At 42.9% G+C, this 26944-nt stretch overlaps 1 protein-coding gene across 2 annotated transcripts in view; it reads left to right on the forward strand.

Annotated features, from left to right (window-relative positions):
- Window positions 1-26944, forward strand: part of LOC119400931 (guanylate-binding protein 1) — a 125700-nt gene that overhangs the window by 42133 nt on the left and 56623 nt on the right. For both annotated transcript variants that reach the window (XM_037667819.2, XM_037667826.2), the window contains 3 exons: window positions 340-433; window positions 13062-13141; window positions 17759-17896. In XM_037667819.2, the coding sequence (XP_037523747.1) occupies window positions 340-433; window positions 13062-13141; window positions 17759-17896 (312 nt within the window). The remainder of the gene's footprint in view (window positions 1-339; window positions 434-13061; window positions 13142-17758; window positions 17897-26944) is intronic.

The raw sequence follows: 26944 nt of genomic DNA on the forward strand, positions 1-26944 counted from the left end.
GCAGTAAACATTGTATTATGGCAGCAGGTGATGGTGCTTTATCTGTATTCTAAGTAAAAAAACCAAAAGAAAAAATGCGTTTGACCAGCCTATGTGTTACTGTTTTATTATTGCTTTGGTCTCCTTAAGGCTACATAAATTGAAGTTAAAAATCTATGTGCCATCTTTCCTTTATAGATGTCTCCCTTTGTTTGAAATATTCAGACCATAATCCTCTTTTTGAAAGTTAACACCTTTTTTGGGACCATAATTTGGGAGTGGATTGACTGCCTTGCAAATTATCATATTGGTCACTGTGGTGTGAATGGCTTTAGTGAAACTGGTTGTGGGATTGTGCAGGCATCTGAAGAAGATCTCACGGAAGAGTACATTGAGGAGCGCAATGCGCTTACAAAGAAACTACATGAGGTGTTGGTACCCAAAACAAAAAATGGTATGAGCTGTCTTTCATCTGTTTCTGTACATTGTATCTAATAGACTGCTCTGATCTTTTGAAATTGCAATACATAGTCTGGAATGAATGCCTTCATGTACGAGCAGTTTTTCTGGTTGCCATGGCTACAGCTGACTAGCAGCTGTAGTTGTGAATCCTGATTCTTCACAATAAAGGGATACTGAACAGAATTTTTGCTACCAAGATTTTCAGTCAAATTTAAAGATTAGGTGCTGAAATCGGTAGACGCAACATTCTTTTCAGGTAGTAACTAGCGGAAAATGATGAATTTAATGCCTTTTTCCCAAAATGCTGTGTCTAGCGTGAATTAGAGGAGGTGACGTTTAACGTCCCCAGAAATGGGTGTGCCAAAATGTCAGCCATTGTGACATCACAATGACGTCACGGACGTCGATGCAACGCCCCACGCATGCTGACAATCATCCAAAAATACAGCCAACTGTTGAAAAATATCTGAAATAAACTCTATTTATCAGAACATTCGCGTGTTACGAGTAGACTTTCGATGTTTTCTTCCGATTTTTTCTATCTTTGTTCAGTATCCTTTAAGATGCATCCTGTGACACCATTGTTCAGATGAGTTAGAGCCAACAGGATGCTGCAGGACCTGTTCCAAGCATGCTAGTGTTGATTTACAGTGACATACAACCTTTGTCCGTAAAGTTCCAAGACTGAGTCCATTAAAAAAATGTGTTTAATATTGAAATCATTTGTGCAGCACTCATTCGAAATAGTCTCCCTTGCAGTATACACACAGCTTCCAACACTTCTTGAGGTCTTGGAAACAGCTGGAAAACGCTTCTTTTGGCAGGGCTGTCAGCTCCTTTGTCATGGTGTCTTGAATGGGCTCCACGCTCCCCATCAAGCGACCTTTTAGGGCTCTCTTCACACGAGGAAACAGGAAAAAATCGCATGGGGAGAGGTCAGGCAAGTATGGCGGATGGGGAAGTACAGCAATGCTGTGCTTGGTGAGAAATTTTGTCACGCTGAGAGCAGTGTGCGGCCTTGCATTATCGTGGAGAAGGCTTCATTGTCCAGGTGCCCATAAGTCAGGGTGACACCATTGCAGTGCATCACGCATATGTTGGAGCACACAGATATAAAACTCCTGATTCACCGTCTGCCCTTGCGGGACGATCGCATGGTGTATGACACCTCTGGCATCAAAAAAAAAAACTGTCAGCATCGTCTTTGTTTTGGTCTTCTGTTGCCGCACCTTTCTCGATGCCGGAGAGCTTGTGGACCGCCATTCGGCGCACTGCCTCTTTGCTTGAGGATCATATTGAAAACACCATGTTTTGTCTTCAGCAATGATGCTGTCGATGAATGCAGCATCCTTCTCTGCCTCGGAGAGCAAATCGGCGCTCACTGATGCCCGCATGTTTTTCTGGTCTTGTGTGAGGGAGTGCGGCACAGGTCTTGCATTCAGCATTCGTTTCCCCAAGTTCTCACGCAAAATTTGGTGGCATATTGTCTTACTAATGTCGAGAGCATCCGATCGCATGCGGACTGTAATGGTGCGCTTTTGCTGCACGATCTCCCTGATCCGAGCCCCGTTGTTTTCATTCTGTGAGGTTGCAGGGCGCCCATGCCTTGTGTCGTGTTCCACCGACGTTCTCCCCGAAACAAACCTCTTGTGCCACTCGAAAACTCGCACCCGCGATTATGTCTCGTTGCCGTAAGTGTCACGAAGGAGCTCATACGTCTGTGTGGCTGTCTTGCCAAGCTTCACGCAGAATTTTATGTTTGCACGCTGTTCGAGGTGGACGTCCATCTCTCCACATTCACTCACAGTAGAATGCGCAGACGACTAGTGACACCGTATTTTTCTACATGTAGTGCCATCTAGTGGCTGCCACAGCAATTGACATAAATAGCTCAGGTTAGCCTGAAAAGATGGCACTACACATACGCAGCAAGATTTGTTTTGGGGAATCATTTCTAGAGAAGAAAATAAATCAGTCTCGAAACTTTATGGACAAAAGTTGTAATTACTTCAAAATTGTCATTTGTTGGGTTAGTTGGTTCGACATCTTGCATAGGGGAGTGCGGATTTGGTTAGGAAGAAAGAACACACGACAGAAAAGACGCTCACTTGCAACCATGTTTATTGAAAAAACTTCACACTAAGAAGGCTCATGCGCAAGTGCATTCACAGCAGACACTGTCACAAAAAATTGCCAAATTGCTGGGAAATCCGGTAACACTCTAAGATAGCTTGAAGGCGGTGCGGGTACATATAATCAGTTTAAACATTTAACTGCTGTGAAGGAAGTTTGTTTCCTTCATCATCAAATGCACCGAAGGCGCACTGATGCATGCATCTGCTGCAATCTTAATCTGGTCCGTCTCTAGAATCTCTCTTTCGCGCCTGCCCTTTGCCCGACTCATGACGTCAAGTAAATCAAGATATCACAATAACCTGGAATCAGAACTGAGTGCAGTACTACAACAAAAATGGATGTTCTAAACTCGTTGGAACAAAAGTTATAGTGTGTTGAACATTCGTGAATGACCCACCACGGTGGTCTAGTGGTTATGGTACTCGACTGCTGACCCACAGGTCGCGGGATTGAATGAATCTCGGTCGCGGTGGCTGCATTTTCGATGGAGGCGAAAATGCTTGAGGCCCGTGTACTTAGATTTAGGTGCACGTTAAAGAACCCCAGGTAGTCGAAATTTCCGGAGCCCTCCACTACAGCGTCTCTCATAATCATATCGTGGGTTTGGGACGTTAAACCCAACAATTATTATTAACATTCGCGAATGAAATCCCAGCTTGAAATTGACGCACTCGTAAATGTTTAACACACCATAACTTTTGTTCAAATGGGTTTAGAGCATCAATTTTTGTTGCACTGCACACAGTTCTGATTCCAGATTATTGTGATATGCTGATTTACTTTGTAACTATCTCACACGAAAAGGCACACGAAATATTTTGTATTTTAAATACTACTCATTATACTCGAAAAATAAATCCATATTTGAAATCAGTACACAAATATACATAAACTGACTCAGTTACATCAAAATCTATCAAGAAATAAGAAAGCAGTTTTAAGAGCAGTGTCCCCACTTAACCTTGAAGTGGGGCTTCGTGGCAGTGCGGATTTTTTCTGAAAAGGTGTATTCACGGTATTGGCCGCGAGATCGAGCAAAGTCGGCACCTAGCGGCGAGCGGGCGAAACCCAGTGGTGTGGATGGCTCCTTGCGTCATCTGCTAGCCACACCGTGTTCGCATGTGTGCGTACGTCATGCACGTCCTCAGATTACAGCTTATTCCATTGTGCTAGCACAGTATCAAGTGCTTGTATGTATGCCTACACAATATACATAAGCATTTCACCTTACGAGATGTGCACTCTAATAAGTGAGTGCATGCACGTGTCGGTATGGCGCTAGGTCTAACCATCGTACCGTCCATTCGCCAAATTCATTTACCGTATTTACTCGATTGTAACGCGACCACAATACTAAAGCGAGGGTCGACTTTAAGCAGCAGAAATCTGAAAAAAAAAAAAAAAAAAAACGCGTTACATTTGAGCAAATACGGTAAGTGTGGGTACCACTTTGTCGTTCAAGCACATCACAAAAAATACTAAATGTCGAGGTTTGAATGGAGAATTTTAGCGACACCATCTCGTGAAGTGTTGGCGATTTGGAAATGCTTGTGATACCGCAAAGCACGAACTAACGTCTGCGGAGGCTGGTTAGCGGTAAAAAAGACCTGAAGCCACGCATTTCTATAACAGTGCGCGTGTTCATGCAAAAAGAAAAGCAAAGTGCACAAAGTTCTACTTCATCTAATTATGCAGAAATACAAGCTCTCTTTCTTTTTGTAGCCGCTAGAGCAAGTAAATACTTAATTGGCTCAGTCGCGCAACACTATTTATATTGTGGTATAGGCAAAACACAATTTAAACACGTGCAAATAAAGCAAGAAAAAACATCGAGCACAGTGCAAAACACGAATGTGACTGAAGGCCAGTACCGCATTGATTGGCAGATTGCACTTCTCTCACACGTAACAGGAACGTTAGGCCGGTTTCGTGCATTAATGTGGCAATGGAGGGCGTATAACATCACCATTAGGCTGCAGTCAACGCGCTTTATTCACCGACAATAGACTCAAACTGCCTACGGCGAAGCGCCGCTGCGTACATTTGTGTAGGCGCCGCTGACCGCCTATTCACACAAACACGGCGACGGTGCTGCCACCTATAGCCCGATCTCGCGACGAATAGCACTCCTCCACTGCAGTGAAACCACCTTTGCAGGAGGGTTACATGCAGACTAATATACACCTATTCATTCATTTCTTCGAAATTTCCAATCATTTAAATTCAAATCGAAGCAAATTCGATTACTGTAATATTCGTTCAAATATTCGAAGTGCTCTAATATTCGCACAAGCCCACCTCTGACGGTAGGGTCACCACCCATCCGGCTTATGACGGCATCTTTGGTGCAGGCTTGTGTACATCTGGCATTGACGTGGCCACTGCCTTCTAAAGTTGTACAGGACTATGGAATCAATTCAGCCATAATTCTAGATGTTAATGTTCCCCGCTGAAAGTGGGGGAGGGCTGGGTGCACCACTCTGCGGCTACTAATATCTCATTCTGCGGCATAGCATTAATAATAAAGTAAATATAGTTTCTAGCAGTTTTGGTGTTATAGAAAAGTAATACTTGGTGCAGGTTCTTCTAGGATGGCAGCCTTTTACTTGATTGATTGCAATAATTACAGTGAGCATATATATGTGCTTGAATTGACTACTATGTTTTCTTTTTCATAAAAATTGGTAGTACTGTTTGTTTTAACTTCAACAACAGATCATGCCGAGCGCTTTTTTAATACGCTACTGCGGTCAGGGTTTATCAACAATTCCAGCCGCAGCAGAGGCCTGTGAAATTTTGCCACAGCATATATATTCTGGTGTCTTGGTCCTGCTTGACTGAGGCAGCAGCCCAAGCATTCTCTCCATGAAGCACATAATTCATTTTATTACATCCCATAAGCCTAGGTTGTACTGAAAGCACAAATGTCATCATAAATTTTTTTTTCTTCCGATGGTAAAACAAAAATGTGTGGAATATTTATACAGCTTGCACTTTCAGGCAGTAATGAAAGCATCAAAGAAAGGTTAATTTCATTGCAAATATGAAATGTTTTGCAGGCAAATGTGAGGTGGCTGACGGTCACTGGACTGAAGAAACTAAGGGTTGGGCACAAGCAAACGGAAAGCACTAAGTTAATGTCATCTTCTGGAATTTTATGAATAAACATGCATTCAGGTGTTAGTATATCTATTTCATTAAGCATGGTACAACTACTCCGTTAGAAACATAAATATTAGTGTTCAAAAATGTCAGACTGCTAACTGCCCCAAAAGACTCGCTTAATGCTCCAAAGCGGGATTTTATCTGCTCCAAAAGCTGCACCAAAATGACTTTGATCAATCGCATCGCTACTGGCTGAATTTTTCAAAAGCGAAGCATTTCTTAGCGAACTTCGGCGACTTTGAGCGTATCTATCTATATATCTATCTATCTAGCCGCCTACCACCTTGTGCTCTCCTGGCCGTTTCGTTGATGGGATGTATACCAAAATTGGTATGGCTTAACATCACTGTATGATGAACATAAATGACAGGTCACAACATGAAAGACGTGACATGAATGTCATAAGCGGCATGATTTACATGCCACGGTGTTGGTGCTCTTGCGGCCGCTTCGTTAACTTGATATATACCAAAATTGGTATGGCATCAGAAGAGTGTATGACAAACATAAGTGAGAGGTCCTATCGTGCAAATCATGACACGCATGTCATGTACAGCATGATTTGCATGACATGGTCTCGGGGCCCTCGCGGCCATTTAATTAGATGGATATATACCAAAATTGGCATTTCGAGACATTTCTGTATGGCGAACATAAATGACAGGTAGTAACATGAAAATCGTGACATGCATGTCATGTACACCATGACATACAAGCCCCGCTCATGGTGCGCTTGCAGCCGTTTTGCTATCTTGATATGTACCAAATTTGGTATTGCATTACGTAACTGTATGAAGAATGTAAATGACAGGTGGTAACATGACAATCATGACATGCATTTCATGTACAGCATGATTTAAATGCCACGCTCATGGTGCGCTCGCGGTCGGTTCGCTAGCTTGGTATACCCCAAAATTGGTATTGCATTATGTAATTGTATGAAGAATGTAAATCACAGGTGGTAACGTGACAATCATGACATGCATGTCGTGTAGGGCATGATTTATATGCCATGCTCATGGTTCGCTCGCCGCCGTTTCGTAGCTTGGTATACCCCAAAATTGGTATTTCGTGATGTGACTGTATGACGACCATGAATGACAGTTGGTAACATGAAAATCATGACATACATGTCGTGCAGGGCTTGATTTACATGCCATGCTTATGGTCTGCTCACGGCTGTTTCGCTAGCTTGATATACACCAAAACTTTCATTGCGTGACGAGACTGTATGGTAGATGGGGACGTTACATGGTAATGTAACGTCCCCAATGGTAGATGGGGACGTTACAATCATGACATGCATTTCATGTGCAACATGATTTACCTAACACGCTCATGGCGCGCTCGTGGCAGTTTCCCTAGCTTGATATACACCAAAACTGGGATTACGTGACATGATTGTATGATTGACATAAATGGCAGGTCCGAACACGCAAATCATAATATGCATGTCATATATGGCATGATTTACATGACACTGTCTTGGTGCGCTTCTGGCTGTTTTGTTAACTGGATATACACCAAAACTGGTATGGCATGACATAAGTGCATGACGAACATAAATGACAGGTCATGCATTGTATATACCAGAATATATGTTTCATGATATAAAAGATTGTACATGCATGCATGAATGACTCATTTTCCTCAAAGAGAGACAAGGCTATGTATGCAGCTCCCTGCTGGCTGCTTCGCATTACATCGATTCCCACAGTGCGGTGGGATCTGCCGGATTTTTATCTGGTGACATTTTCTGTAGAGTAGCTACAGGGTGATTCCACGTAAGATCGAACAAACGATGGCTGGTCGACCTCTCGAATTTATTTCAAAATTTTATATATTATTGCCTCATGAGTGGACAGAAGAGATCCGCAATTTGTTTTGCCACCAAAAATTTTTTCGAAGCACAGGAAATCAATAATGACGAAGAGGTGGAGTGGAGCGCTCATCCGCTCTGCTGTTTTGGCCAACTTTCGTTATGAATTGCACAAAATATATTGAAGTTAGGTAGCTGAAATTTATTTACCTAAATATATGCATGTTTTTGCTTCTGCTCAGGTATTTTTAGTTTTTATGTGTAGTGTATATGTTTTTATAAAAAACCTCAAAAATGGCCCAATTGGCAAAATTTTCTTTACTTTGAAGGTCTTTATCTCAAAAAAGAATTGTAGCAGAGCGACAAAAATTCCGCATTAAGTTCTTCGCATGCTTATCTACCAAACTGCCGAATCTTGTATTTATATAACTTTTCAGTAAAGAGATATGATGGGGCTAAGTTCAAGAAAACACCGAACAATGGAAACTTCTGACGACAATTAAAAAAAAACCCCATTTTTTAAATTTCTTAAACTTTGTCCACTTATTCTCCTCCACATCAGCTTTCACAATCATTAAAAACATGTTGCATAATGTCGTTTCACTAATAGTTACGGCCCCTCCAATGAGACCGTTAGGCAAGGATGGGCAATGCCGACTTCTTGCCCAGCAAGTGTATAAAATGCAGGCAGGATTGAATTTCTTTTTATTAAAAAGCCAGAAGGTACCTACAAAGGTGTCGCAGGCACTGAAGACGTTAATTTTGAAAATATTTGGTCACTGCAGCGGCCACGAGCGCGGGGCTACCGACCAGGCGCGCGCGCACCCGAGATGCTCGTTGTAAGAGACGGCGCAGTGAGAGCTCGTTTTCGCGTCCTCAGACCGACTGAGTTCGAAACAGCAACACCTCTCGGGTGACTTGAACGCACGTGCACCGGTAGTCGCAGTGATCTGGTTAAATGCGTCGATTTCTTTTTCAAGGGGCATAAGAATGTCATCGTTATACTGTGCGTTCCGTGAAGATCTTTCATTGCAGTGGTAGCAAAAGCACGCGTAGCACAAGTAGTCCGTCTCACTGACAGTCACTGATCTTTCGGACGTTAAACGTTCCTTCAAAGCATTTATATCCAGGTCGGTAACTCTGCGAAATTTTGGCTTCTTTGCAATAATTAAAGGAGTACTGACACGATTTTGAGAAATCGCAAAAGGGACATTTTTTTTTGCTTCGTCGGTATGCAGTGTCCACGCTGTCCACACACTGGAGTCGGAGATCACGTATAAAATATTTTAATTTGACTTTGAAGTTTTCGTCGCTGAGCATTTGCAAGCCAGCCACACTGCAAGGACATTATCCCGACGAGTCAAGACAGTTCCTCCGAGTTCGCGAGTTCTGCGTCCTGCATGCAGCCTAAATCGTAGAAATCACTGTCACGTTCCCTGGACGACAATTCACTCATCGTTGTCTATTGCACCACGAGCAGATGACGGATTTCCCGTTAGTACGTCGCGAGTTTCTGTATCTCTGTGACGTCGCACTGCTATGAAAAGGCACTGAGAAGCCACCCCCTCGATATCGAAACCGAAAGTGTCTTTTTAAGGTGGCGCTAATTAAAATATATAGGATGCATTCCCAGGCACCACAATAGTCGTTTTAGGTTTCTCGACACCAGTATTTTTATTTAGAGGAACAATCCGAATTTTTTTTAAATTCGTGTCAGTACTCCTTTAAGCTTCTTGTGCTTCGAAAGGTAGTCTCCACAATAGACTCATTCAGAGCTATACTTTCTCGTCATGAGACGCACAGGAGGAGTAGAGTAAGAGCAAAGCACAAGAACTATCCGCGCCGAATGAAGTGTGAACAGCGCACCGAACGCGCGGCCAGTTCAGGCTGTCTGCTGCCGATATCTAATATAGGCAAGCGCATCCGGTTACCGATAGTTTTGCTTTTCTTTCCTTTGACAATCCATATTTTGCTTTGCCACTAAAGCGCCACGTTCATGCTTTCCTCTGATCGCAACTGGCGCAGCGCAGTTTCTGTGGCAGCAGCGTGCGTGAAGTGAGCGCTCATAGCTCCCTTATAGAGTTTTCATCTTGCTTCCATCTCCACCGTGTTATCAGCGCCTAGCTGAGATGCGAACAGAGGGTGGATAGAATAGCGAAGCTCCAGTGCACATGCGTTCAAGTCACCCGATAGGTGTTGCTGTTTCGAACTCAGTCGGTCTGAGGACGCGAAAACGAGCTCTCACTGCACCGTCTCTTACAACGAGCATCTCGGGAGCGCGCGCGCCTGGTCGGTAGCCCAGCGCTCGGGGCCGCTGCAGTGACCAAATATTTTCAAAATTAACGTCTTCAGTGCCGGCAACACCTTTTTAGGTACCTGCTGGCCTTTTAATAAAAAGAAATTCAATCCTGCCTAAATTCTATACACTTGCTGGGCAAGAAGTCGGAATTGCCCATCCTTGCCTAACGGTCTCATTGGAGGGGCCGTAACTATTAGTGAAACGACATTATGCAACATGTTTTTAATGATTATGAAAGCTGATGTGGAGGAGAATAAGTGGACAAAGTTAAAGAAATTTAAAAAATGGGGTTTTTTTTAATTGTCGTCAGAAGTTTCCATTGTTCGGTGTTTTCTTGAACTTAGCCCGATCATATCTCTTTACTGAAAAGTTATATAAATACAAGATTCGGCAGTTTGGTAGATAAGCATGCGAAGAACTTAATGCGGAATTTTTGTCGCTCTGCTGCAATTCTTTTTTGAGATAAAGACCTTCAAAGTAAAGAAAATTTTGCCAATTGGGCCATTTTTGAGGTTTTTTATAAAAACATATACACTACACATAAAAACTAAAAATACCTGAGCAGAAGCAAAAACATGCATATATTTAGGTAAATAAATTTCAGCTACCTAATTTCAATATATTTTGTGCAATTCATAACGAAAGTTGGCCAAAACAGCAGAGCGGATGAGCGCTCCACTCCACCTCTTCGTCATTATTGATTTCCTGTGCTTCGAAAAAATTTTTGGCGGCAAAACAAATTGCGGATCTCTTCTGTCCACTCATCAGGCAATAATATATAAAATTTTGAAATAAATTTGAGAGGTCGACCAGCCATCGTTTGTTCGATCTTACGTGGAATCACCCTACAACATATCTTACAACTCGTAGTTATAAAGCTACATCAAATCACATGTTATTTTTGCAGCTTTGTGCTTCTGGTATGTGGCCTATATTTTGGTCACAAACACAAGCAATGTGTTGTGGTCACTGGGCACAGCAACACACCATTCCTCTCATACGATGGTAAATAAGATCACAGTTGCAATGCCTTCCATGTCCTAATTGCATCGTGTTATATGACAGAAAAATGTTAAATTATAGTTACATTGCATTAAATGACTCATATTTCTTTCTTTCCTTTCTTTTTTTTTATTGTTATTCTGTTTTTTGTAGGGGTGTGCGAATATTCGAAATTTCGAATATTTTTCGAATAGTGTTTCCTATTCGATTCGATTCGCACTGGAATTTTACTATTCGAACTTCCCAAAAACAAATACAGTCACCGCCCGATTGAAAGTGACCCCTTCAAATTTTTAATATGCTTCACCTCATTACACTCTCGTATTGCGGCAAAGTTGCCTTTCAAGCTCTGTTACGGTCGAACTTTGCAGAGACAACGTCCGATTGGAAGTGGTCCCTAGATTATCAATATGCTTCACCTCATCACACCACGGTATTGCGGCAAAGCTGCCTTTCAAGCTCCGTTATGGTCGAACTTTGCCAAGACACAGTCAACGTCCGATCGGAAGTGGTCCCTAGATTTTTCAATATGCTTCACCTCATCACACCCCGGTATTGCGGCAAAGCTGCCTTTTAAGCTGCGTTACGGTCGAACTTTGCCAAGACATAGTCAATGTCCGATTGGAAGTGGTCCCTAGATTTTCAATATGCTTCACCTGATCACACCCCGGTACTGCGGCAAAGCTGCCTTTCAAGCTCTGCTACGGTCGCAAATGTACTAACTCAAGAAAACGCTGGTTCCAACATGGAGATGAAAGATGTGGCAAAGGTGGGGGCTCAATTAATGCTGTTTTGAACCTTTGGGCAGGAAGTCCGAAAAATCGGAAGCCGAAGATTTTTAGAATCCAAAATTTCAGATGTTCTTATATATCGACGTCTACGAGGCAGATTTGGAACTCCAGACTTGAAGGGAGCACACCCTTGTCCGCCACATCAGTTGGGCTTCCACAGAAGTTGAAAGAGGAGGAGAGGCTGAGGATATGGCATCTATGCCTATCACATGTAAAGTGTTGTCGGCAAGACTTTGGTTGCACCAAATCATGCACATAAATACAATTCGGCCTCTACATTGCCTCATTCTTGATAAGACAACTATGAAACACCACTCCGCCAGTGCTTCATCAACCTAGCAAAAAGAAACACTTTCATGGAATATGCTTAGGAATCCTCTCTAACTTTTTTTTCTGCAGCTTCGCTTCGAAGTATTCGAAAAATATTCTAGAAATATTCGAAAAATATTCAATTCGATTCGCACTCACACTTCAATATTTGAATTCGCTTCGCACCCTAAATTTTGCTATTCGCACAACTCTAGTTTTTTGATCACATATGCAAACAGCGAGAGAAGTCTTCCTTTCATAGCATCCCAAAATGGAGTTTAGTTGACACATATTACCATTAATGAACTTCTACAGAGGACACACAATCATTTTTAATCACATGAACATAAAATTAAAGGTAATCTAAAAAATTGTGTTAAAATGCAGCCATTATTGCCTCTATGTAACTGCTGATAATGTTTTGTTTGTGCATTTGGAAACATGTGCTGAACAAATGATCTTGCAAAGCTTATGTGCTTTTTGTTTGGCCTTATTCTATAAATATGCATTAAACTACTGTGCAAAACTATGTCATGTTTGGACTTTGAAAGTCAATGCAAATCGAAACACAAATGGATGTTTTGGTAAGTATTTGTCACAATCTATAGTTTAATTCACAATTAGTTTTTTTAGCTTCTGTAACAGTGATTTCTCGATGCTGGAACAAGGTGCACACAGTAACTATGTCTTAACAAGAAAAGGTTCTACAAATTGTTACTTGTCCTTTTGCCATTTGAGTTGATGAGGTCTAACTTAGAACTAGTAGACTCTTCATCTAACTCTCAGTTATGACAGTGTGTGTCTAAGTATGATGGGTTGTGCACCCTTCCTATAGTTGTGGTGTCAACTAAAAAGTTATTAAGTGCAAAGCACCCAGCTCATGATTATTACCTTTCTGTTTCAGTAGCTTGTCAAAGGTATAATATTGTGACATTTTGGCTCAGCATTCAGCAGAACTTGGTTTTTGCTTGAATGTTTTTAAAAGCTGCTTGCTTTTTAGCAGGTTTCAACTTTTTTTTATCTTTCATTATGGCATGTCTCGTGTTCAACTATAAACATGTCCATTATAAACACATTATTGCTGCGATTCTTTCCACAGGCAAACCAATCACAGGTGCTGAGCTTGCTGGCCTACTCCAAATCCTTGTAGATGCTGCCAATGAAGGATCCCTTGCTGATGTAAGTATACTGCTAGTTTCAGTTTTTGTAATGCACTATCACATCTATGAACAGACAAATAATGAAGTATGAAGTACAGAGGAGGGATTTATCACGTTTTACTTACGCCAGAACCCAGTGCAGGGGTGCAACAGCTGCGCCAATTGCGCCAATTTGATACAATTCCTTGTTTTTGTGCCAAGCTAAGCCAAAACAGTGAAATTTGTTGACATTGCACCACACTGCGCCAAATAGTCCGACCAGCCTCGAATATTTCTCAGTTGTGTTTTTTAGCAAGAAATGGAAGCCGTGTTGGGCACCTGCAGTTTGGACATCATCATCCAATCCAATCCAGACGCACAGACCCTAACCCTAACCCCACCGCTATAGTGTACTAGAATAATTTCCTAGTGACGCGTCCTGGAGGCAGGGACAATAGGCCGGTTGAAGCAAACGCCAGTAGACGCCACTGGTGGCGTTGCTGCGCTTTTTTCTAGTCGCGGAGCCAGTTCGCGCCGGTTTGGGCCGGTTCAGACGCGCTTTGCAGCTGCTTGCCTCGTGCGCGTCCCCTGCGACGCTACGTTCAACGTCGTAGTTCTTGTGAAAAAAAAAAAATGGTGGATGACTTTTTTTCCCCGGACGCTTACACGTGGCATGCTTCCATGTAGTACATCTCATTGCAAGCCGTAAAATGAGGTAAGGAAACGCCGGAATAATCTTGTTTAGCTGCGTTTCTGTAACCGAGAATAAATCAAGAAAAGTTTACCACCATCAATATGCGTCCGTCGAGGCCGTTATTTCATCGTGCACCTTCTGGCATAGCAACGCAGCGTAGACGTTGCTGAGCACTTTTGTGTAGTTTGCGATGAACATGCGATTTAAACGTTGTGCTAGATATTGCGCAATAGAAGCAAAACATGCAGAGTTACTCATATGATGGGTTTGTGCAAATGGATGATCAAAAAATGCGAATAGATATACTGCTGCAGGCGATGTCCCGAACTGCAATGAATCCGCCGGTCTGCGGCATTTACGCTAGCAGACGACGTTGTCGATACTAGTATGCTGATGTGGTTTTCACAAAATTTCTTTACACTATAATATCGTAAATGCAGCCTTTTTGTGCAGCAGTCAAGGAGTCCGGCGCTTAAGGAACGCCTACGAACGCGGAGAAGGACAGCGTTAAACGCAGCGGTGGAGAGAGCGATTGGTCTACTAGAAAAAGGCGCAGTGGCGGCGCCTGGTGGCGTCTACACAAACGGGCACGCGCGCTCCTTCTCAGACGCGCCACTAGGAAATTATTCTAGTACGCTATACCCACCGCTAAGGAAAAGAAAAAAGGACAGCGCTTCCAAAATTTCCTGGCCTTGTTCTATCGCATGCAGAATGCTTTTTAAGCCACTTTCGATGCAGTACACCCGTGCCTTGTGAAAATGCATAGTACTAAGATTTGGACTGGGTTATTAGTAGAGCTGTGCGAATAGCAAAATTCTGGGTGCGAAGCGAATTCGTATATTGAAGTGTGAGTGCGAATTGAATCAAATATTTTTCGAATATTTCTCGAATATTTTTCGAATACTTGAAGCGAAATTGCAGAAAAAAGAGTTAGAGAGGATTCCTAAGCATATTCTTATGAGATAGCAACATGAAAGTGTTTCTTTTCGCTAGGTTGATGAAGGACTGGCGGGGTGGTGTTTCATAGTTGTCTTATCTAGAATGACGCAATGTAGAGGCCGAATTATATTTTTGTACATGATTTCGTGCAACCAAAGTGTTGCCAACAATACTTTACATGTGATAGGCACAGATGCCATTTCCTCAGCCTCACCTCTTTCAACTACTGTGGAAGCCCAACATGTGGTGGACAAGGGTGTGCTCCCTTCAAGTCCGGAGTTCCAAATGTGCCTCATAGACGTCGATATATAAGAACATCTGAAATTTTGGATGCTAAAAAACTTGGACGTCCGATTTTTCGGACCTCCTGCCCAAATTTCAGGCCCAAAACAGCGTTAATTGAGCCCCCAACTCTGCCACATCTTTCATCTCCATGTTGGAACCAGCGTTTTCTTGAGTACCACAGTACTGCAACCAGTGGATCAGGGCAACATTGAGACCACCCGGAAGGTGTACTGCAAGGCTCTCTTGCAGTGCATGTTCACAGCGTATGACACCAGCAAGAGGTGAAACATTGATTTTCTTGGCTGGACTTTTGCTGAACTTTGCATGGAAAGAACTCACCCCTTCAAAGGTCGCCTACTGCTGTGCGCATGCCGGCTCTTCCTGCACCGTCGTCAGTGACCCTGAAACTTGCAGCGACCTGTATGAGGCTGTTCATAAAATTTTTGGCCAAGAGTTAGACGGCGACTTTGATACGTTCGCGTTGGCTGACACTGCTGCTCCCATGGTCGCCCCTAGCAACGGATGCAGAGATAATTGGCGCTGTTGGTGGCCCCGACGAGGACGAAGAGCCGGCGGACGAAGGACCACATGAAGTGCCAACTAGGTGGAGACGCGAGAGTACCTACGCCTGCTGCGAAATAAAGTTGAATGTGTGGGCGGCGACCACGGCCTCATGTAATGCTTGGTCAAATTGGAGCAGGGGTTGCTCACACCCAGCAAAAACAGCCAAAGCTGACTGCCTTTATTGCACCTGAATAAAGTTTTGCTTCACTGAAGACATTGTGTTTTGACAGCCTCGCAGCTGGGGCACAATTAAAGCTCGACTGCTTTAGCTTTTCTTGAGTGGTCGCTTATATCAATATTATGCTTATAACGAATTTTTTCACCGTCCCGCTGACTTAGTTATAACGAGGGATTACTGTAGTACTACTTGGTGCAATTCAGTTTTTCGTGGACAACAGTCTTTTACTTGATTGATTGGAATAATTACACTGAGCAGTACATGCATGTACTTGAACAGAAAGTTTCATTGTGGTTTGTTTTACAAAAATTTGTGTTGCTATTTATTCTGTTTGACTTCCGGATTTCGTTAAACATGTGGTACAGCTGCTCCAGTTTAGAGACTTAAATATTTGTGTTCGAAAATGTTGGACTGGTAACTGCTTCAGAAGGCTCATTTGCTGCTCCAAAGTGAGGTTTTAACTCCTCCAGAAGCTGCACAGAAGTGGCTTCAGTCAATGACACCTCTGCATTGGTCTAGTTCATATTCTTCAGGATTTAATATGTTGGACATGAAAGAGACACCATAAAGGCAGATGACGGACGCTTCTGTTGTTCACTTTTTTTTGTGGTGCTTCTTCTGTAGTTAATATGTTCAAACCTAAATTTGTTTAATGAAGTTTCAATTCACTTGGCATTCTGTTAGGAAATATCAACAAGGGTTTATTTTTTTGTATGATCTCAGTGTCCCTACGCGACATTCAGATGCCACTTTTTTTTTTTCTTCATTGCAACATAGATTGGTTTTTAGTCATTCACCTACTTATGTTGTATCTAAAGCCCCTCCATGCGTTTTCCGCCGGCTCAGTTAAGTAGCGCCAACTCGTCCTCCCCCTCTCCCCTACCGGTTCCCCGCCTAGCGGAAGCCGAAGTGCCGCCATGATGTTTCTGCTGCTTTTCCGGTTGATGCACCCGCCCCATGCCCGCCCATATATGCCCTCGCGACCGCTCGCGACGCAGAAACACCGAGCGAGAACTCGCTCGGCGGCAGGCAGTTTACGACAAACCTCAAAACAACAACACTTGCGAATCGGAGAATGAGATATTTGCTTTCTCGCGTGTGCACATGCGTGCGCAGAAACAAGATGGAAGGAAAAAGCGGAAGGAAGTGGCTCAAGAACTTCCTTCCGGAAGCTCCGGAACCGGAAGTGAGCGTCGTCGTCGAAAGAATAGATGGCGGTACTTAAAAAAGCGGCAGCAGACGCGATGGAGGGGCTTTAGTTGTATCCTAATCAAGTTCTACATGCACATACATTGTAATTGTTTTGTGTTTAATATATCTTTGGTTATACTTATGGAAAAAGATCCTAACTTCTTCATTGCACTGTAAAGCAGTCAATCAGTGAGATAAAATATTTTATAATGATTAGTATTCGAAATTATTAGCCTGTAAAAGTTATCTACAGAACAGCAGTGTTTTGCTCTTGTAATCCATATAAAAGGAGTGCGAAGGTCACCTGACAAATGACAATTTTGAACTCAAGCTTGCTTATCCTACATACAGCAGTAAGTTTAATTGCCTTCTGATGTGCTTCACTTAATCTGTGTTGACCACTTCAAAATGAACTTGCCGCTGTATAGACGGGTCCACTGTTAAAGGGAACACTTGCGTTTCAAGTATGTCCGGATTTCGCTCTCCTACAAAAGCATAGTGGCTTAGATTTGCATAACGCTACTGGTGGTTGACAGTTCCGAACCTTTATGATAGAATAGTAACGTGCACGAACAATCTTTTTGCATCCACTAGCCGTTAGGGGGCCAACAAAATGAAAGTTGCTCATTTTAGTGTTCCCTTTACCAGTGGGCCGTACTGTACATTTGCTGCTGCACATTTAATGAGCTGCATAAAGTACATGTCGCAGCTGTTTGGATGTACTAGTAGATTTTTTTTTTATAATTTAAATGAGCTCTTCTCTATAAAATATTTTTCAAAAACTTTCTTTTTGTTTTTCTTTTCAGGTCCCAAGTCGGTGGAGTGCCTTTGTTGACCGCCTCATGAGCTCTGCAGCAGACGATTGTTTGAAGATTTACATTAGTGATATGGATTCTCTACTTGAAAAACATAACAACGGTCCAATCCATGATGACCTTTTTATGGTATGTCAAAAGTATGAACAATCAGTTGCTTTCCATAGAGAACATACACCTTCTTGCAAAAATAATAAAGCCAGCTGGCTGTTGCTGAAACAGTTGGCTGGCTATTTCTTACTACTAAAACATGTGTTACATAACAATGGAGTTCTGACAGGGCTTCTCGCCAGGCCCCATTGCAAACTTTGTGTGCTTGCTGGAGTTGTGAGGGGTCGTCTGGAAATCATTTTATTTAAAGACTGTTTTGTATCATTTCATCATTGGACATGTAAGAAGAAATTGAACTGTCCATTACCATGCCTACATCAGACGAGCTTCACTGTGAATGCCAACACTCTCTCTTTGCTTTCACTGGTGTTCCTAACTGCTGAAGGCAAGGAAGCACTTTTATGTTAACCGTGACGAGCCCCGCCATTGTTTTCATTCTCTTTCTGTTTTGCTTCTAGTGGAGCGCACAGTCACAGTGGTGAAATTGTGCGCTCCACAGTGGGTGAATAATTGAAGTCACATGCCGCGGTCAGTGAAGTTACAGAACTGGTATAGCCGAGCGTGTGCATGCTAGATTCCACAGATCAAGCGTGGTTCCAAAAACTGCAGCTGACGTTGATATATGTGTGTTAGTTTTTACTTTCTCTTGAACCATGGCTTCTGCGAAAAGAAGGACTCGGGGCATTCTGTTTTAAGTTTTGACCGTTTTCACCCTTGACTACATGCAAGTGTGTCATAATTTGAAGACATAATAGTTCCTGAGTGACCTAGGCATCACGCTTATTAGCAATGCCCAAACCTGGTGAGGGACCCTTTAAGTTAAATGCCATGGTGTAACTTTTGCCATGTTGGTAGCTTGTTGACAAGAGGCTCATGAACTTAAAGGGGTATTCAGACGGGGAACAAATGCTCGGGGGATACAGGCGGAGCCTAGTGACGTCAGCTCGCGAGGAGAAGTCTCAACAAATGCCCCCCCCCACACGGACGAGGCGAACGGAGGGGGAAACCAGTGTTACTAGACTACTCTGATGGCTTGCACCACCCGTTTTACGAGCTGCTGACGACGAGCTGCAGACGACAATATAGCTGCAGACTGTACAACCGCTGCCGCTCTTTGCAGGAGCAAGTGCAACAATGTGGCCAAACAAGAGCTCGAAATTTCGCTATATCCCCCACCGCCGGGGGATTGTTGTCCTTTCGGGGAAAAGGTCCTCGTCTCCCCCGAGGAGGCGCGGGAGTGTCACGCCCACTCGCTAATCCGTGACGTCGCGGTCACGTGATCCGCAATCCCCTCGTCTCCCCCGAGCATTTCTCCCCCGTCTGAATACCCCTTAAGTTTTGGCACGACCACAAATTTATGTCCCACCTTCTCGGAGCTTGTTTTGTTGTGCTTTCCCCCATTACACAATACTAATTCTGGCTGGCTTCCGTCAACAGTGTCTGTCCATGCACACTGTTCTCAGTGCATGCTCATCATTTACAGAAACTTCATGCTTCGTATGTGCTGTACACATTTGTGCAGTGAGCTCTTATATCACCTGATATGTACACGAACGTTTTCACCTGTAACTTCCTGTTCACATTCTGTGTGAAAATCTTGGTGGACATTTTGCATGGTGTCCATGGCACTGCTGTATGAGATTTTAACAGCGAATTTTTGGTGAACTAAACCCTAACAGCTCCACATGTGCAGTTATGTGCCAGCAGTAAGAAATAAGGATGCATTAAAGCTAAAACAAAGTCTTTGCAAGATTTTCGCATAGGGAGGCAAGCATATGTGTCTCAAAACTGATACACATTTACCTTTTACTTGTGTATGGGCCACACCCTAGCAATTCAGAATGAAATTGAAAAAAGGGCAACCATTAGATGGAAATGTACAGTAATTTACCTGTTGACAACAAATTCTGGCAGAACTGACCACTGCTATAGTTAATTCATCGAAGGTGAAAAGAAAGCCACGCCATCCATTTGGCTTGTGTATGGGAAGCTGATTGCATAAAAAGCATTTAGTACTTTTTCACACTTATACCACTTCATCTTTTCTAGTTATAGTCAGTTCCAGATATGTAAAATATGAACATATCAGATTGTTTTCTATATTGAACAGCTGTAATATCTCCTTGGAAAACCCATGTGAAAGTATGATACTGTACTACATGTATATTGTGCATTGTGCCCCTGGAAGTATGCTTCTTTTAATACTACCATGATCCCTTCACGTGTTATTAAACATATTCATGCCGACGGAAGACAGTTTTGGCAGATGCTCTCATGAAAGTACTGAATCTGAACAACAGTATGTGACAGAGGAAAAATGAGCACGGTGCATCTCTCAACATATGGATGGCTCATGCAGCAAGGTTTTTATTAGGCTCCTTAAAGATGGATATGCCTTAAGCACCTTTGCTGCATAACAGTAATGTAATGCGCTGTAATGCCTGCAGGGTGATTACATTAGAGATAGAACATGCATGTCCTGTCGATATTTTTGTTTCGTCTGGGTTTTTTATATGTTATGTATGCACATTCAAAGTGCACGGTACCGAAAATTTGATCTAAAAAAAAACGCTCCCAGCGCACCAAAAAAATATTTGAAAGTGGAGGCGCGGTTTTACTACGCATTAACTGTGAATTATATCCATGCTTTTTTTATGCCGCCCTCAAAAGGAAAAAATAATGTGAAAAAATGGCAAACACAGCGCAAGTCAAAAAAGTTTGCTACGTTTGATGTGCCTTGGCACCTTTCCTATTTCACATAGAAACTTCAAAACAGTGTCAAATATAAAATAGCCTGTGCAACATTTCTGCAGAAGATCGTTTTCGAACGGGCAGCGCAAAAAAAGAAAAAAATTAAACAAGCGAGTTTTTTCAAAAATGCTTATTTAAAAAAATTTTTTTTTTAAAGTCCACTCTTAATTTTGACGACAATTTTTCATCGAAGAGCGCTTATGTCAGTGAAAACACGGTCTTGATATCATATGACCTCATTTGCTTTGTTCACGAGATATAACGGCCCAAAATGACCCTTACTGTGGTTGCTCACTTCAGTGCGATTGATGGTTATCAGCTTGCATTGTGCGTAAATCTACAGTTTTAATTATTTTGCTCTGGTGTCTTGTCGTCAAGAAAAATGTGTTTTCAGATTTTATTTGTGTCTAGCATGTGAGGGGCCCAATCAGGAGCACGCGAGACACCGCGAGCACATGGTTTAGGTGACTTTGCCAAAACTCGTCTTGCACACCAAACAAAGCATCTGTATGCAGCGACAGGCCAGCTTAATCTATAACTAAATGCCACAGTCAGCAGGCACGCTGTTGTGGGGGTGCTTTCTCACTGCTTGCTTGCTTCCCATCCATTACGTGCATTGTACGCTCTAACCATCTTCCCCATTCGACACACACTGTGCCTAAACAACATTTGTAAAAAGATTGCTAATACCTCCATCATAGGAATCAGTATAACATGAAAGTGAAGCGTGTCGTCACAGAAGTAGTTGATTGTTTATAGTGCACTGGTATATGAGAGCTTGTACAATGTCTATTGTTGTTTGGCAGATATAGCACCACTTGATGTGGACGCACCCACGTTGACGCCTAGTGGCACATCTCCGTACCGACAACTAATGCCCATGATCATCATTTAACCCTTGCGGTAGCTGAACTTGTCAAAGTGCACCTGGGCACCGCATATGGTGAATCCTGCGCAAAGATGGCATCAACAAGCACATAGTAAACACTGATATTCGATATTCACTCCTTCAAAGCAACGTGAAACGCGAAGAGGAACGCGATGAGCGTCGTGTCTTCTCTCTAGGCTGGCCGTTAATTCTCGCAGGGCAAGCGGGGAACGCGCTGCAACAGGCAGGCGAGCGTCGTAGAGCTATTTTTCGATATGGATACATGCTATGAGCAATGCTTGGGCTAAAGCTGCCACCTCGCGGTGTGTTGAAGTGTTAATGACGTTACACTTCTCCTATTGGAAATGCGTCGAATGGGATGGTCGTAGCAACGGCGCGTTGCAGGAGCTAATGGCGGAGACAACAAAGTTCTTTTTTTTTTTTTCGACCCCGGTGGCATACATGTTACCGCTCCATTATAAAGGGGACACTCATAGTATCTATCCATCCATCCAAGAGCACTGTGAGAGGAAAGTGTGAAAGAAAAAAGGCACGTTCATGTAGCCTCTGTTATGTGTTTGGCGGTAGCTGCTCAGTGGGCTAAACACCCGCCAGCCGTTTTTCCGTGACGGAAATACGTCATGAAAGTCTTGGTGGACCCCGGCATAAAACACTTTCGTGCTAAAACTTAGCTCGCTTATTTCTGAGCCGTTTATTTCACTTCCCGCTATCACATGTTTTCGGCGTTGCAGATAACGTCTTCCTGTATCATCTCCACCTTTACCTCAGTGTTTCAGGAGTCAGAAAATGTGCAGTGCGGCCTGATTAAGCCATAAGTGGCCGAAGCTGCCCAATTGATGATGTTTTGCTGGCACTTTTCTATAGTACTTTCTCACGTCGAGAACAGCAGAGGTCACTGGTGCCACCAGACAGACATTATCCTTAATTTTGACAAGAAGTGTGGCCCACAAATAATTATCACAGCACAAAGCGTTCAGACACCCTTGGTTGTCATGTATCCATCAGTCATAACTGTTTGTGTCACTGTAGCGAAGGCCAGCTTGCAGAAGATGACAGGAGCGTTCCGACTGTAACCCTTGGCATGTCCATATAAGGTGGACATGCCAAGACATTTCACAAGACACTTCTTCACTTCATACACAACACCGGCCTAACGGCGCACAATTAATACAAATATACAAACAAATATTATGCCTTAAGGGCAAGTCTGTCAGAAATTAAAAAAAAAAAGACACCCTTGAAGACACCCTTGGTTCTAAAATGTGAAACCATCAGCAGTTCTGGAAACTCATTCATGACAGCAGCGCAGAAGTGAGAGAATGTGTGCGGTGCTGTAAGTATAAACGTTTCGACTTGGTCTAGCTGTTCACTACACGCGATATGTGCAGCCCATGGCTAGGTTCGAGTATTCTGTGCCGATTATTTACGCGTTCACAAAAAGAAGATTGCTGAGAAAAACATTTTGGTTGCGTCAATTTTTTTTCGCTGCTGTTTTTGTTGTTGCTTACCTCCAGAAGCTACTGTCATAGGCTGAGGATCTTCGCGACACCTGCGACGTTTTCTAGCATTGCTTTGTGTGCCTCAAGGAAAACCTGTCTACAAATATGAGAACTGCGATGAGGTGGACCAGGCATTTCTTCAGGAAGAAGAAGCGATTGATATCTTGAACAGGTGCGTCCACCTTTCCTCTGATGCTTGTAGGCGAGGTTGTAGGCTGCAAACTGTGTACTCATTAGCCCTTTAGAGGGCGGCAGCAGCCCACTTTCGCACACGCTAGATACAAATAAAATCTCAGAATATATTTTTCTTGACGACAGGCCACCAGAGCAAAGTTTTGCTGCAGCAAAATAATTAGAACTGTAGATTTACGCACAATGCAAGCTGATAACAACCATCGATTGCACTGAAGTGAGCACACACAGCAAGGGTCACTTTGGCCTGTTATATCTCGTGAACCAAGCAAATGACGACATATGATATTAAAACCGTGTGTTCACTGAGATAAAAGTTCTTCGATGAAAAATTGTCGTCAAAATTGAGAGCGGACGTTTTTTAAAAATTTTTTAAATGAGCATTTTTGAAACAACTCGCTTCTTTAACTTTTTTTTTTCTTCTTTTGCGCTGCCCGTTCGAAAACAATCTTACGAAAAAATGTTGCAAAGGCTCTTTTCTATATTTGACACTGTTTTGAAGTTTCTGTGTGAAATTGGAAACGCACCAAACATAGCAACCTTTTTTTAATTTGGGCTTTGTTTGGCATTTTTTCACATCTTTTCCTTTTGAGGATGGCATGAATAAAGCATGGATGTAATTCATAGTAATGCGTACTAAAACCAGCTGAAAAATTTTCGACACAACATTTATAGTTCGTGTTAAATTGAGCCGTGAGATCCGAAAATATTGCAGTGAGCAAAAACAGGACACCCGCGCCTTCACGTTCCAATATTTTTTGCCGTGCTGGGAGCGTTTTCTTGAAATAAAATTTTCGGTTCCGTGAACCTTGGACGTGCCCACATAACATATAAAAAACCCAGACAAAACAAAAATATTGACCGGACATGCATGTTCGATCTTTCGTGGAACCACCCTGAAGCGGTTTTGGGCATGATGCTGAACTGAAGGTATTTTTCACCACTACGCTCGACTATTTTCATGAATGAATAGAATAGCTGGCATAACGAACCCAACCCCAACACTCTTTTGGGCTCATTCAAATTACAGTTTGTATTTTAAATAATCACATGCCACATCTGTACATCACGAAAACATCACGTCAACAACACACAAGACTCATTGCTGTATTACTTTCGTGCCCGCAGTTTAAGCTAAGCAAGTTTTATTTATGCTCACAGATACACAGCAGTAGGAACGGAGTTGGGGTGGTTCCTCAAGCTTGAAGTCACTTTTGAATCTAATAGCATCTGCACTATCGACTTTTTACCAATGTATGGCGATTGGCTTTTATAATGGCATACATTTTTTGATGGATGCCTGGTTGACTTTATTTGCAGTACAGGGACATTGATGGCGGCACAAGCAGCATTTCTTTTATACTGCGTCACTTTCTAGTGTACCCCTAATAAAAAAAAATATGTATATATACGAGGGCTATTCAAAAAGTAAGGGCTGTTTGCTAATATTTAAATATTTACACGTCAGAATGAGGATTTATTTGTGCAGCACCATCTGTTAATTCTTTGCGAAGGTACTGAAGTTATTGTTCTGACTCAGTAGCCGTCTGCTTGTCCGGGAATGCAAACGACAATGTCTGCGAAAATCGTTGCTCGCGCCTGTTGTGAAGTGCAAGCTGTAATTCGATTTTTGCTCACATAAGGATCATCAGCTTCTCAAATGTATGCGGAGTTGTGTCTAGTTTATGGACATAAAGTGATGGGTGGAGTAAAGGTCATAAAATGGTGTCGAGACTTCACAAATGGCCACACAAATGTGCACGACGAAGAGCGGAGTGGAAGGGCCAGAACCCAGACCCAGACCAATGACTCTGTTCAACAAGTGGCCCAGGAATTGCAATTAGATTGACGACTGGACAGTAGAGCTGTGCGAATAGCAAAATTTTGGGTGCGAAGATAATTTGAATAATAAAGATTGAGTGCGAATCGAATCGAATAATTTCGAATAATCTTCGAATATTTCTCAAACATTTTTCGAATAATTCGAAGTGAAATTACAGAAAAAGTTGCAGAGAATCCCTAAGTATGTTCTTGTGAGATCGCAACATGAAAGTGTTTCTTTTCGCTAGGTTGATGAAGCGCTGGTGGGGTCATATTTCATAGTTGTCTTTCTTGTCAAGAGTGAGGCAATGTAGAGGCCAAATTGTATTTATGTACATGATTTGGTGCAACCAAAGTGTTGCCGACAACACTTTACACATGATAGGCAGAGGTGCCATTTCCTCAGCCTCTCCTCCTCTTTCAACTAAAGTGGAAGGCCAACTGATGTGGCGGACAAGGGTGTGCTCCCTTCAAGTCCGGAGTTCCAAATCTGCCTCGTAGACGTCGATATATAAGAACATCTGAAATTTTGGATGCTAAAAAGCTTCGGCGTCCGATTTTTCGGACTTCCTGCCCAAATTTCAGGTCCAAAACAGCATTAATTGAGCCCCCAACTCTGCCACATCTTTCATCTCCATATTGGAACCAGCGTTTTCTTGAGTTAATACATTTGCAACCGTAGCGGAGCGTGAAAGGCAGCTTTGCCGCAATACGGGGATGTGATGAGGTGAAGCATATTGAAAAATCTAGAGACTACTTTTAAACGGACGTTAACTGTCTCTTGGCTAAGTTCGACCGTAACGGACCTTGAAGGGCAGCTTTGCCGCAATACGGGGGTGTGAGGAGGTGAAGCATATTGAAAATATAGGGACCACTTTCAATCGGACGACTGTCTCTTGCCTAAGTTCGACCGTGACGGAGCTTGAAAGGCAGCTTTGCCGCAATACATGGGTGTGATGAGGTGAAGCATATTAAAAATCTAGGGACCATTTCCAATCATACTTTGTCTCTTGGCAAGTTCGACCGTAACGGAGCTTCAAAGGCAGCTTTGCCGCAATACGAGAATGTAATGAGGTGAAGCATATTGAAAATCTGAAGGGGTGACTTTCAATCGGACGTTGACTGCATTTGTCTTTGGGAAGTTCGAATAGTTCGAATAGTAGAATTTCAGTGCGAATCAAATCGAATAGCAAACACTATTCGAAAAATGTTCGAAATTTCGAATATTCGCACACCCCTACAGGACAGTTAGTCGTCTGACAGATGAATTTCCTCTGTCAGCCGCATTACAATTTGCACAATTGTAACTGTAAGCTCAGATATCACAAAGTGTGTGCAAGGTGGGTACTAAAAATTCTTACCGACCAACTCAAACAGCAAAGAATTGCCAGGTGGCGAACTTCTATGCAGTGGGACTAAAGAAACTGGTGCTGCAGTACGAAAAATGCTTCGAATTTAATGGTGATTATGTATAAAAGTGAAGTAGTTTCGTGCTAAACTAAACCAGCCAATAAAAATTTTTACTAACGATTATGTATTTATTTTTTGGGGACCAAACAGCCCTTACTTTTTGAATAACCCTCATATATTTATTCAACACTTCGAAATGCCCAAGGCACACCGCAGTCTTGTTGCTGAACAATGAGGGCTTTTAGGGTTAGCGTTGCAGTCAATTTATCAGCCCCCGCAGGGGCTTCTGCTCAAGCGGGCGTTTGGTGTGTAGCGACACCACGGACCTGAGCTAACGGGGGGGCCCTCCCACGCCTAGCCGTACGTGGCTATGCCATGTCTGGGGAAAAGGGGATCCTGGGGGTTGAGCCGACGCCAGGTGTTTGGACCGTTAAGGCCCCCGGCAGAGGCAACACACCCCTTTGGCCCCGGCTTCACGTAGACGGCACCCCTGGGCTGACCCAC

The sequence above is a fragment of the Rhipicephalus sanguineus genome, chromosome 1, assembly GCF_013339695.2.
Source record: "Rhipicephalus sanguineus isolate Rsan-2018 chromosome 1, BIME_Rsan_1.4, whole genome shotgun sequence".
NCBI classification, from domain to species: Eukaryota; Metazoa; Arthropoda; class Arachnida; order Ixodida; family Ixodidae; genus Rhipicephalus; species Rhipicephalus sanguineus.